Source organism: Aphis gossypii, chromosome 3 (genome assembly GCF_020184175.1).
Source record: "Aphis gossypii isolate Hap1 chromosome 3, ASM2018417v2, whole genome shotgun sequence".
NCBI lineage: Eukaryota > Metazoa > Arthropoda > Insecta > Hemiptera > Aphididae > Aphis > Aphis gossypii.
In genome coordinates, this window is record NC_065532.1 from 20206179 (window position 1) to 20221516 (window position 15338).

General features: G+C 23.9%; 1 protein-coding gene across 1 annotated transcript; it reads left to right on the forward strand.

Annotated features, from left to right (window-relative positions):
- Positions 1-690: 690 nt before the first annotated feature.
- LOC114119869 (lactase/phlorizin hydrolase-like) lies at positions 691-5643 on the forward strand. Its single transcript, XM_027981588.2, has 13 exons — positions 691-794; positions 955-1002; positions 1133-1207; positions 1863-2089; positions 2548-2682; positions 3329-3451; positions 3560-3746; positions 3977-4074; positions 4161-4302; positions 4673-4815; positions 4883-5017; positions 5160-5266; positions 5356-5643. The coding sequence occupies exons 2-13, from the start codon at positions 987-989 to the stop codon at positions 5480-5482; spliced, it is 1515 nt and encodes a 504-aa protein (XP_027837389.2). The 5' UTR covers positions 691-794; positions 955-986; the 3' UTR covers positions 5483-5643.
- The last annotated feature ends 9695 nt before the right edge of the window (positions 5644-15338 follow it).

Below are 15338 nucleotides of genomic sequence, written 5' to 3' on the forward strand. Positions count from 1 at the left end.
CGTGTAGTGAATTCAAATACAACAAATCGTAATTCTGATTTTATCGAGTTATAGATGTAACAATAAATATAAAATAATATAGAATGAATAACCTTTAATTATTGGTGAAATATGTTGGTAATTGCAAAAATATACTACATTTCATTGAATAGTGATATTTTATATAAACTCGGAGTAAATTATAAATATTATCTAAATACTGTAAAATTTTAAGCGTTAAATCTATGTTTAAAATATGTGTATTGGAAAATATATTTGTTAAAACTTACAACAACTTATACTTTTAATAATCTACCAATAAAATTGTTGTTAAAAATTAATACAGCTTTTTTCATATGTAAACAATATTTGTTAAGCCTTGATATTTTCCAGTGAAACAGAGCTGAAAAATGTTATAATCTTTATAAAAGCTACAGGTATATTTCATAAACATGTTTTTAAGTAGTTATTGTGCATGTGTACATAAATTATACAACTCAATTATTGCCTTTATAGCAAAAATAAAATAAGAAATATATTATTTTCCTGATAATCTATAAACTAAAATATATAACCATTGGTTTTTTTGTTTTGATTATTGTCTTAGATATACGGTCATAAATTTATAAAATTTAATTAACTGTTTCAGTTAATCGAAATAAAACAAAATCGCAAAATTCAGCATTTAAAAAGCTTATCTGTTCTAGTTTAATTAATAATCATAATAATTTTATTCAGTATATATAAAGATGATTATGAACCGTTTAACTAATTCATAGTTCCGAGCTGTGGGACTTGACTTTTTTTTTGAACAGGTAATTATATAACATTAAATGGTGAATTGTTATATTAAAAAAAAAAAAAAAAAAATATGTGATCAAATTCACAAATTCAATGTTTATGTAATATTTTTTATGTGTTAATTAAGTAACATAATATTATTATAAATATACTTTAATCATTACAATTTTTTAGTTTACCAAAAGTTAAGACTCTCTACTAAAAAAATGGCTTCTGAACAATGTAAGTAGATAGCTATAGTTTTTAAAATTTCTTGATTTGAAAATTTTAAAGTAATAGAACAATTTTTTAACTTTTATAATAAGTAATATAAAACGTATAGTTAAATAATATTTCTTTTATAATTTTATAGTCCAGTTACCAGAAGATTTTTTGATTGGAGTCGGATCTGGTGCATATCAAGTTGAAGGTGCATGGGACGCTGATGGTAAGTTGTTTTTGTGATACATTTAATATTATAAACATTGAGTATTAACTATATAATACAATACATAACATTAAAAATATTTCTCATTTAAAGATAATTTAAAATACAATATTCATAAAACGCTTTAAATTATAATATATTCCTTATCCTTATTTCGTTCGCATACTTATCTATTTTTATTAAATAAATTTAAAAAATATTATCTATAATAATAAATTTATGATATAAATAAATATTGGGCCAATTACATTATTATACCTTAGTAAAATTTTAAATTTAAACATGAAATACTTCAAGTAAAAGTGAGAGAATATCTTGAAAAAATTAACTACTGTTCTTCACGTCGCTAAACATTGGTGTATTATATAATAAACTAGTAAGCATTTTTAAGACATATATTATTATATTTTATGTATTATTATTAAGTAAAAATTTAAAAGTAGTCAAATAAAAATTAAATAATAAAAATTAAACTATACAAGTATAATGTTATCTAAAGTAAATCAATTTTAATTATGAATTAGATTAACCAAAATTATACAGTTTTAAAGATATATAATATAATAAGATTAGGTATATTTTTTAATTAGCAATTGATTTATGGGATAAATTAATAATACTATAATATATCAATTTATATTATTTTATTTTACAGACAAGGCTCCTAGTATTTGGGATAATTATTTTCATAAAAAAAATATCGTAGTCTCCAATCCAGCAGCTGTGAAATTATTACCCAAAAAGAAATGTTCTAATTTTCACAGAGGAACAGATGTCCATACTCAAGATCCAACTCGTGGTTTCTCAGTCGTCAATGGAGATATTGCTTGTGACTCTTATAATAAACTCGATGAAGATATAGATAATTTGGTTGAACTCGGAGTATGTATTTACAAATTATTGAGCTAATAAATAATTAAATGATTTAAAAAATGTTTCTTGCTACGAAAGCCTATAAGTACTTATAGAAAAATATCTAAGCTATACTCTATTTTTTTTTTTTTTTTTTACATACGTTAAAACATCGTTAGCTGGTGTTTTTTATTATCAACTTATCATACTATTTTAATTGTAATTATATTTACAATGAAAATTATTTTTATGTCTTTATATCCTAATAGTTTACGAAATTTAACGAATGCAATTTTAAATTTATATTAAAATATCTTACTAAAATATACCAATTATCAAAATATTAAGCCATCTATTTGTTAAATGATAGTTATTACAATTTATATAATATAATATGTGTATTTTCTTAGTGCAATTTTTTTTTTTTTTTTTTTGTAAGATTTTGTTGTTTTTTAATAATTAAAATAAAGAAAATTATACTTTTTTAGGTAAATACCTACCGGTTTTCTATAAGTTGGCCAAGAGTTTTGCCAAATGCCGATGACCGAAAAGTAAACAAGGCTGGAATTAATTATTATGAAACGTTAATTGAAAAACTTCATGAGAACAATATTACACCAGTGGTAAAGTATTAAATATTATAATTTAAAACTATTATCAAATATCAATTATATTTTAAGCACTTTATTTAAATAGATGTACAAATTAGGTACTCATTTACTTAATATTTAAATCGAATACCTATATACATTGTAGTAAACAATATAAAAATTAAAATAACAATAAATAATGAGTATTACTTAAAATTCATTAATTGAATTGAATTGAATTTATTAATTTTTTTATTATTTGAAAAACACAATAGGTACAACAAAGTATTTAAAGAAAAATAATAAAATTATCTACACCTTAAAGCTAAGCTTGTGGTGGTGAAGGGAGTAACAGTATATACATAAATATAACACAATTTCATTAAATATTTTGAAAAATATTTCTTAATAACTATAATATACATTGATAAAAGATAAAAAAAAAATATATTATAATTGTTCTATTATTCAAAATGTAAAGGAACAAAATGTTACGTAAAAAAACGTAACAATTGATTTTAAAATATTAATATAGGTATTGGAAAAGGTAAACAGTTAAATTCAATTAAATTCAATTGTGTTCTATTTTTTAAACTTATTTAACAGTGTTCTATTAATAGAATTAAGTTGAACTTGCGAATAAATTTAAATTTTGAAATTAATTGTATTTAAACTCAAGGTAACAATGTATCACTGGGATCTACCGAACATTCTTCAAGACCTTGGTGGATGGTCAAATCCAAACATTATTGAATATTTTGTAAACTACGCAAGTTTTCTTTTCAGAACATTTGGCTCAAAAGTTAGTATCCAACATCAAACCAACCAACATGGTTACTTAAACCACTGTTGTTATATATCCATGAATGATTTTTTTAACAACAAAATCAAATTTATATATTTAATATAGGTAAAACTATGGAGTACAATTAATGAACCCAGATTCGTAGCTTTGGCTTATGGTAATGAGAACATTGCACCCAGTATTGGTGAATTGTTCAACGGTATCGCTGACTACATGGCCATTCGAAATGTATTGCTTGCCCACGCAGCAGTTTACAAGTTATACAAGAATAAGTACTTTGCCGAACAGCAGGGTAAGAAAAAATATTTTTTTCGTCGTGATGCATTAATAATTGTAGATAATATGACATATTATTTCAATTAATTTAGATGTTTAGTGGTACCTACTATATTTATATCTTATAGTCTATAATATATTATATTGTTGTAAACACATTTAATGTAACAAGCAAGTAATTAAAAGTGTATAAGAAGACAATAATAAATATCAAAATTAATCAAACATTGTATTTAATTTTATTAGGTGAGATTAGTTTATGTTTAGACACAACGGCATATTTTCCGGAAAATCCGGATCTAAAAGAGGACTGTGATGCTGTTTCAAAATCATTCGATTGTTCGGTATAGTAAAATATTAAACATATTCAAATATAGCATATTTTTGGTATTTGATAATAGTGTAAATTATTCAAATAATTTATTTGCAGCTTGGAATATTCACTCAACCATTGAAAAATGGTACATTTCCACAATCATTGATAGATGCTATCGCTAAGACAGACAAATATGAAAACATATCTATAAGGCGTATCCTAGAATTTACCGAGAAAGAAAAAGAAGATCTCATAGGTGATATAAAATATTTTCAAAAATTATCGTCACTCGTATCACGATGTGTAAAATTATTATACCTATGTATAATTTATTTCTATTAATTTTAAAAATATCATATTTTTTGATTGAAAAGTTCAATTATTTAATTTTTTTGCGTTGTTTCCTTATGTTTAATAAGTCAAAAAGAACCTTATATAAAATATACCTTATATTACCAATATATAATAAATATATATTCTCAAGTTATTTTATATTTATAGCAGCAGTATGTTGTTTTAAGATTTTTAATTTTTCAATTGTTTGATTAAATAATATATAACATAGCGAAACGTCAGATTTGGAATATATTAAAACGAAAATTATAAATGCATATTATTTATTTCAGGATCATATGACTTTATTGCTTTCAATTATTATGATTCATTCAAGGTAAGACCAATGACCGCAATTGAGTACGAAAATGAGACATATTTACTGAACAAAGATTTGGGATTAGTATCTACACCGAATTCGGAAAATTTGAACGATGTAATATTATTATAAAAATATTTGGTCTGTGCAGTTTACTATGGTTAAATTAAATTCTAATTTTTAGACTTTTAGAGGATTTACTCAAGTAGTCGATTGGCTGGTGGAAAACTTAGATAATCCGAAGCTGTTTGTTTCTGAAAATGGTATTTTCGAAAAGCCTAATGTAGATCAAAGTGATTTGAAAATCAAATATCATCGTGTATGTTGTATAACAGTACTTTCTTGAGACCAATATATATTATATAACATGCATATTCTAAATTAATAAGCCAATTAATAATAATTATTATTATTATTTGGTACAATCTACTTAATAATGAATTATTTTAATTATTAAACAGGGCATTTTGACGGAACTTGACAAAGCCTTAAAAAAAGGTGTTGTTATTAAAGGGTATTGTGTCTGGTCATTTATGGATTCGTTGGAATGGATTAGTGGATATTTCACGTAAATTTATTTATTACAATACTATACTATATTTTATGTATAATATTCATACGCTTATTTCATTATATTTTGTTTTTAATTTTTTATAGCAAATTGTTTGGTATATATTCAGTAGATTTCAACGACCCAAACAGACCCCGTTCCAAGAAACCATCATTTAAGTTCTTCCAAACACTTTTCAAAACAAAATCATTGCCACCTATCGAGTCTAATTAATAATATCGCTATGAATAAATGGTTTATTTTAAAGGGCTTAAATAGTTGTAGAAATCTGCATGTACTTAAATTTAGATTTAAATTATAGTAGTATCTGAAAAAATAATATTGTAGTTAACTGATAAAAATATATTAAATATATAAATATGTATAATTTATTATTAATTTTTTACTGTTTTCTGAGATTATTATATAGTATTGCTGACTGAATTAAATTGGTTCAATATAATACCATAGGTACCTAAATATTAGCTGTTAAATATTAATATTAACATTATTTTAAAAATTTAACATTGTATTAAATTTTATAATAATTGGTCAAATGTATACTTACGATTAAATCAATTGAGTTTTATTTTGTGGTTAAATCAATACGAAAATTATTTTTGTCTTTGTTCAATAAACGTATATTTTTAAATTTTTAAATTGAAATAATGGATAAAAGTAAATGAATAAATAAAATGACACGTATCGTTTGCTATTTACCTAGACCTAAATTTGTACCTTTTTAGAAGACAAATCTGATTTGAATATTGAGTGTTATCACGGTAGCTTAGAATAAGAAAATCGATGTCCAGTACCTGTATAATATCTATAGTTTTATCAAATTTCAATAATTTGAACCATATAAAATGAAGCAATATTACAAAGTAAACATTGTAAAATATTAATTTACCAAACTAAACAGACTCAAGTATAGTCGTAATCTGCAACCATGCATAGTGCATACATTCTATTATAGAAATAAGTAAAACTAAAAAATAGAAAATAAAGTAGAGAAATTTTATTAATTTTTTATAAAAATTGTTTAAAATTTTCTTTTTTGATTTTTTTTCGAAAATGAAAATGTTATACTTATACATTAATACATAATATAATACCAACACTCTTGGAAAGATAAGATATAAATATTTTTTTAATTAATCTATTGGTTTGTGTAAATAGCAACATCGGATTATGGAATAAAATATTAAAATATTCAGTTATACCAATAACCTAATAACACTTAATAAGGTAACTCATAAATAAATTTATATTGATCAACCAATTTAGTGCTATAAAAATGTCTATAGTTTCTGAATACCTTAGTATATAAACTCAACACTTATAGTACTTTATATTATTCTAAAAATTTCCTTGGATTTTTTCTTGGCTTCATTTAATTTATAAAGTGAACTCTTTAAAGTGCGGCAAAAATGTTTTTACACTAGTTTTTTAAGAAAATTTCAAATATAGGTAACTAATACAATTTCTTTGATTGGTTTATTATCCATATAAAATATATAGATAGATAGTGAATTTAGTTGTTGATTAAGAAATAAGTTTTTATCGTTTCAAATAAATTGTAGTTAGTACTTGGACAGTTGGATAATTTTTCAGATGACCAATTATAAACCAATAAATTGCAAAAAAAATAAAACCAATAATGGTTAATTTCTGAAATTATTATTATTTATTATTACGTTAGGTAAATTATAATTTAGAAGCTACATGATTACATGAATATTATTTAAGTATAATGTTAAATTATATATATTACGACTTTGATCGATGTATATATGGAGAATTATAAATTGCTGAGAGAATTAATTATTAGTTAGCCTTCCCGAATACACGAGAAATCTGATCTGGGTAAACATTCAAATAATTTATTCTTGTTTACATTACATAATATTAGAATTTAAACTGTTTATAATCGTATTTATATTATAATCAAACGATTTGTTTGTGAATAAAACTTCAATTACCAAATATTCTCTTAATTGCTTGAAAACTAAAATTGATTGAGTGAAAAAAAAATGAAGTATTAAAATGCAGTTTTAAGTTCACTTGCGTTATAAATAGCATTAAATAATAATTATGTGCAGGGTGATACTTTTATCAAACAACACTCATTATTTCAAAAAGTATTGAATTTTTTCAAATTTTAAAATCCATAGGTATTGTTCTAGAATTGTAGAACTCGTCCATATTTTTACCTTTATATTTATTAGATAAACAACTATATCAACTTTTGATTTTCAAATGACAATAAAATATCATAAATTAATAAGGCAATATTTTTCTTATAAATTATCACATTTCAATTTTCATTTTTCGTTAATCCATTGATAAGATATAGCTTCTCAAAGTTGTGTAGTTTTGGGAAGTGTTTATTGAGTGTAAATGTGTTATAACTTATAACTCATCAGTAGATAAGTAGTAATAAATAGTAATATTAGTCCAATTAATTATATGAAATTATATAAAAATTGATAATAAGCAATGAAAGGTAGTAACAGGTACAAAATATTATCACCACTCTTCGCTACAACGTGGAGTCGACGATATCGAATTCATATTACTATAAAATATAATAAATTATAGCTACAAGATTTTACAAATAAGAATCTCAGTTCTGACGGTACTAATTTGTACTGACGTATAACATCTAAAGATAAAAACCAACCAACTTTAAGCAGCTATCAAAAAAAGTTAAAAATGTTAACGTGAAAATTCATGAAAAAAAAATACCTTTATTAATTTATGCAATTTTTAATATAGGTTACCATTTGAAAATAAAAAGTTGATAGTTTTTTTTACAATTAAATATAATTGAAAAAAATTTAAATTTTATACGGTTGTAGAAAAACATGTATCTAAAAATTTGAAAAAAAAAAATCTATACTTTTTGAAATAATGAGTTTTGTTTAATAGAAGAATCACTCTGTATATCCAAATAAATATTAGTAGAGTAATGTACCTTTATACAACTATATTTCGGTAAGTTAAATTGTGTTATCTTCTCATTATAGTTTGACATTTTGACAAGAAAACTTTATAAAGTACTAAATAATATAACTGTTTGTATTGATACAAAATTTTAAAATAAGATAATTTAAGATAATATACAAACATGTAAATGAAAATTAAAACAAAAAAGTGTTATCACCGTATTTACGCTAAGAGCTAAGTAAACAACCACACTATTCAATGTAAATGTAAATATAAATTATATAATTGTAAACTAATGACCTATATATTGATGTCTATATACCTTTTATACCTATTAAAAAAATATACTGTTTATATCAGGAAGTTGATATGTGGTTGATTTAAAAAGCTACCTAATTAAATAAATGCAAGATATCATTAATTTTAGAACCTGTGCAAAGCTATGAACATAATATAGTATGTTTTTTAATTCAAATTTTTATTTGTATGTCTGTAATCATATCTTGAAGCCTGAGTTTTTCACCAAATATTTATAATATTAGCATTTTATAGTTTTATTTAACTATTTGACTTTTAGAAATGACTTATCTGTTATATTCTGCTGTATGCTCATCACTCGAGCTATTTAGTACCTGCCTAGTTAGTGAAGTAGCAATATAAAATATTTGAAAAATAATCCCCGAGATGTTAAACATAAAATATTTAGTGTTCTCTTTGTATGATATATATATATATATATATATTTTAATAATTAAAAAATTAAATAAATAAGTTATCAGTTGGACATAGAACAAGTTAAATATAACTTTGTAAAAGTATTTATACTGCAGCAACTTTGAATTGTTTTCGTCGCAGCACTCAAACATTGGATTATATTTAAACTGAAGACACCGTCAATAGGCAATAATTGATAACATTCAACATACATTAGAGTGGTAATGATTACTTAATTTGGACCACCAAAATGGCTATTGACGAGAAGTTATAAGTTAATAAATGAAGATAGGAATCAAATTTAAACCCGCAAACAACATCGCGATAAATAAAACCGATTGAAATAATTAAACGAGTATACTATTTGATGAAACTCATCGTGTTGGAATTGTTGAGATGAAAAAAAAACATGAGAACACAGCCCTTAAAATATTCAAAAGTGGAGATAAATAAATAAAGAACTAAAAGAAAAGTTATAAACAGTAAAAGAAATTTAATTTAACTACTATACTGAAGATGTAATTTCGAGAAAACTAAAGTACGCAGTTTTAACGATCAAACACTTCGAACAAGATTTACATAATCACAGCTATATAAAACTGTATAGGTGCTGATAACTAATGGCTATAGCTTATAATGCACGCTAAAATATATAAACTTTTAAATTTTTAAATTAATACTTTTAAGCTATTGTATAAAATTATTATGTTTCAAGCTACTTAGATAATAATACAAATACATATATGTATATAATATAATAACATAATATAATATATTATAATGATCATAATAATAGTATATTATAATATAGGGAAACCTAGTTGTTTTTGAAAATTATATTTTAGCCAAATTATGTTTATGGTTTTCACACCACAAAACATGATGAGTCGCATCCGTAAGTTTTCAAATACAGGTATGAGTTACATCCACAATAGTAATTAATTTTAAAATTCTGTAGTTATTAGAAGTTAACAAGGTTTATGTAATACTACCTATAATTGTTTCTATCTATTGTTTAGAACTGTTAATTATGAAATATTATAACAATCTAGGTGCTTGTCGGTTAAATTAAAAAAATTGAAAATTGTATAAAATGTATTATAATAATAATCATATTATGATAACCTTAAGTTGAAAATCATTATGTTAATGATTTTCAAATAATTGAGTTGGATTAGAAAAAATGACTATGCATGGATTAAGTCTATAGAAGACATTTCATAAGATTTTTTTATACTAAAATTTAATATACTTTGGATAAACGTTTTTTAGAATTTTTGTACGACACGTGGTATTTATAATAATATTTAAAATAAAACGCCTAAAATATAATTTTCAAGAGTCCTATAATATTTACAGTTTAAATATAATAATAAATCGTTATTTATATATAAAAAGTAGCTGGGTGATACACAAAAAAATATGTATAAGTTATGAACAATAAAAACTTTTTTTTATAAATATAGCTTTTTACTTAAAAACTTGCTCACTGTAATAATTGTATTTAAATTGTTCATATGTGACAATTTTTTAGTTTATTTTAGGTATATATTGTATTTAAATAATAAAAAAATTTAATTAAATATTTATCTAGTTTATAGATGATAATAGAGTAAATATTAATTAAGGATCCCTTTTTATTGTACATATTTCATTATGAGTATTTTTTTTTTTTACTTAAACAGCGTTTATACACAAGTTTTACTTTTGTCAGTTAAAGTTTGATTTGTCATTTACACCGAAAAGGAGATTTTTATACTTTATCTTATGTAGTAAATGATATAAATTTTACTGAAGGTAACATATTGTTTTAGTACATTTTATTTGAGTGTACTGTCGTGAATGCTATGTGATAGTGAAATGAACTAGTGGTTGGTCAACGGTTGTTATGGGTAGGTCCCTAGTGTATAGATACAGTTTGGTTTGGGATTTCTGCAAGAGGAGAGTCACTTGCTTTCGTTGTACTTAAATATGGTTAACCATGCCGGTTGACGTCAAGCTTGACAAGCCATCTGTAAATCCCACAAAGTCATTCACGTGAATCACAGAACCCCAACGCCGTTTTCCATTTCGCCAATGGAAAATAATCAGGTAAAATATAATTGTATGTAATAATAATATGTACCTATAGCGTATCCGCGAAAGCTTTGAACACAAAAGATAGTTTATAACAATTCAAATTGAAAACTAAAATATTTATTAATATTACTTCCATGTCACAACAAAATTATAATTTCTATATCAACTTTAATCATACCTCGTGAGTCTGAAAACTTTTGTGAGGGTTAATTAAATTATATCAAAATGTTGTTATATTGATGACGGAAGCAAATAATAACAGTTGACTGAAAGTATAAAACTAAATACTCGCCTAATAATAATATTATATATTGATAGACTATAATTTAAATTATTATAATGAACACTAATTTTATTTCAATTATTACTCATAATTAGTGATAAGTCAAAATGTTTGTCAGTTTCAAATATTTATTCATCTAAGTATTCGTAGTCATGTATTACGATTACGCTTATAGCTAAAAACTTTAAAAAAATACTTGTTATTGAAATTAAATTAGTATCTAATAAAAATTATAAAGAAAAATATCCCTAATGCACATCACTCTATTATACTATTTAGTATTACAGTATAATATAAATCTATAATAAATTAAGTAATTTGAATGATTGATAAATCTATTTGATTTTATAATAGTAACCGTATCTCTAAACATACATACAGGCACTGAAGTTATAGTGAAATAACATAAGAATACAATACTTCAATAATAGCTACTTTTATTTTAAATTTCAAATTTCAAATAAATTGGTTCAGTAGTTTAGGTTGCTCGTCGATTCCACCCTTCATTCATATATAAATATTATTATATTATGGTATTAAATAGAAATAAGTACTTATATAAGATTATTTTAACGATGAATAATATTATTATTTCAAGAGCTATTATTATTATTACTTTTTTAAAAATATATTGTATTATTTTTGTTGATAATTTAAGATAAGTTAATAATCTTATGTATAATACTTTGTGAAATGTTTGACATACACACATAAATCACCAAAATGAATATTTGTTAGATAATTAATCAAAAAAACTGAAGAAATAAAAGTGGTACTTCACAATATTTATTTCTATTTTTTTTTGTTTATTAACATTTAGAAAGATAAGGTTTAATACCATGTATTGATTATACCTATATAGTTGATAATAAGCATTAAATATGTAAAAAAAAACATTTTAATAAAGCACTTATACTTTTACCTTAAGTATAATTGTGTTCTTGTCGATCTGAATTAGAACTGTACTGCAAGATAATAAAAAAATATATCTTAATCTCAATAGACATATTAACATATTAACATTATAATGTTAAATTATAATATGAAATTACTAAAATTGTATTCTCTATAGGTTAAAACTGAATGACATATCAATACCTTAAATAATCATTTAATGTATTCATTTTCGCAATAATTTTAATTTTATTATTCTAATAATTTGTTCTAAAAACATATTTATTTAAAATATTATTAATGTTTCATCAGATATATATTTTTTTTTTTTTTTTTGAGTATACGTGTACAGTTTAAAGTATACATTTTTTAACCATACCAATAAAAAAATAAAATACATATGGACATAAATAATATACGATATTGTCAATATATTATAGACCTAAATTTAACTAATATATTATTAAAGTTTATAAATACATAAATTATCAGTATTGCAAATAATAATATTATATTTCGTTGAACAATTATAAATGTTACGTGTTCACGGAATAATAATATAAATTATAAAATTGAAATTTAGTTTATACTGTTTATAAACATATTATAGTTTTACAATAATATCGCTTTATAGGTTTTACTCATTCTTAAAAGTATTTATACATTATTAGTAATACAATGTATAGATTAATATAACTATCAAGATCATTCTTAAAAAAATAGTTTTTGGTTATCGAACTTATCGAATACTTTATCATCAATGAAATTTGAGAAATTTTAGAAATTCTCTGTTAGATGTACATTAATATTCAAACTCGAATACTTTAAACTCTGGAATTATTTTGAAAAACTTGAGAAAAAAATCGTATATGCTATTGATACAGTTGATATAATATTTTTATATCCTGTATTTACCACCGAGTCCCTATCAATTTCCTCAACTTTAAAATCGAGTCATTAGAATACAAAAGTTTAAAAGTTTGCTACACATACGTGTCGTGTTGTTTTCAGTAAGTTTTATATTATCATAAATGTTTACTACGTTGACAAGACAGTGTTAAGTGTTTACATAATATAATTAAGTAGGCCACACGTGCCACGACGGTCCACGACATATCAGTGGTTCCCACGGTTGCACGCCGTGCATCACCATCATCGACGTTAATGCGCTGACTTAAACAAAAATGAGTAATGTAATGACCGAGTAAATGCAAACTAACGAAAAAATCTATTACAAATTGGTAGAAGTACAGGAAGTTTAAAAATTATTACAACTTAAAAATGACGAACTTGAAAGCTTAAAGATTTGATTTTAAAACTATCTATTTTATTATAATACGTAAGTATCTAACGTTGATAACGTATAGCTGCATAACTGCACAAAAAAACAACAATAACATAATTAGCACCGATATTCAAAACGAATTTAAGCTTCTGTCAATAACTATAAAATATATGAAACACTTTGATAAATTAATACAATAACTAATCAAAAGAAAATGATATTGAATACCATCGGTTACAATTACTAAATGAAAAACCATTTCAAGTTTTGTCATGAGGTATAAATCATGACTCGAATCTAGGAATAGTAAAAAATTAATTGTATGATTAGAGTCATGAAGTAATTAAAATAACCAATGTAGACATTTTATTTCAATATATTCCAGATGAACAATATTGCTTCTGATCTCGATTTAGAAGTATGTTAACCATTGCACCAAACACAAAAAGAAAACTTTACTTCCAATTTACTTAATCCAAAGAATTCAATAAGGATATCAATGCAAAAAAGTCATCTAATTATAACCAAATAAACCCAAAGTAATAAAATAATTACCTAAACAGGCAGTGATTCATCTAAACGCACTTACTATGTTATATTGCGATTTGAATGCGTCCTAACCAATGTAAACGAACTCGTGCTATTTAAGTCAGGAAAATCTTCCGATTATGTAATTTTATATAGACTAATATCGTTTCATCCAATCTTATCAAAATTATTCTAAAAACTACTTTTAAAGCAATTAAATTCGTTGGTAGAAGAAAAAAATTCATTCCTATGGACCAGTTTGAATTCCAAAATAAGCACTCAATCATTGACCACCTTCATTATGTCACATATCTTATAAACAAGGTTTTTGAAAAAAAATACTATTGTGGTAAATAACTTGATGTTGAAGAAACTCTAAATAAACTTTGACACAAAGAATTAATTTCCAAGCTACTAGAAAATCAGCCGCATAATTCATGCGCACTCGTTGAATCCTTCCTGGCTGAATGTCAGTTCTGAATCTTACACGAAGAATCAATAAAAAAAAAAAAAAACATATCAGCTGGAGTATAACAAGATAATATAATTGAAGCTATTATGTGCTTATTTTATACCTATAAGTTACTGACATTCTAACAAACAACTATTCAATGATTGACATGTTTGCCGATGTCACAGAAATAATGGTAACAGAGGAAAATTAGTATGATATGACTAATCAACAACTTCTAATCAATGACTCAACCACATTTTTAACTGGACGAAATACTGTAAAATCAAAATTAACAACGGCCATTAATTGGTGAACGTAAATTACGAGTACATAATGCATAACAGTGATATTCTAGTACTATTGGATTTATAGATCATCCACAGAACAATTTTGGAAAATATCTATGAATTCACTACGACTTCCGACTTAACACCATATTCGTTAAAAAAAGAACGGACAATTAAGGAGAAAATTTTAATAGCTGGTAAAAAGACACTCCAAACTAGACCTTACAAGTTACAACCAAACATCAATTGTATGTAGTGATAATTAAACCTGAGGTATATACTAGTGTGAAGTTGTGTCAGTAAATATTGAGACCATTCAACATTTTCAAAATATTGATTTTAGTACTATTGTCGTAGAAAACAATTACTACAAAAACATTATCCTGAGATTTGATGATAGCCACTATTCAAGACGAGATGCCAGCAAACTCGAGATAAGACTAGATCAACACATCAATCACACCAGGGGCTGTCCACTGGGAGTGATAACCCAAACATGTTTTGTGTATATCTGTATTATGTATACAATATTAATTTATATATGTACACCATTAACATGTATTGTTAAAGATCACGGATCGTTATAATAAAAATACATCGAGTGGTCGAAGTTTGGA

Excerpts from the sequence above, each read along its gene's own strand:
- LOC114119869 (XM_027981588.2), top strand. Across the intron at positions 4,303-4,672 it reads AGAAAAAGAAGATCTCATAG|GATCATATGACTTTATTGCT; the intron begins GTGATATAAAAT and ends TATTTATTTCAG. Across the intron at positions 4,816-4,882 it reads ATTCGGAAAATTTGAACGAT|ACTTTTAGAGGATTTACTCA; the intron begins GTAATATTATTA and ends TCTAATTTTTAG.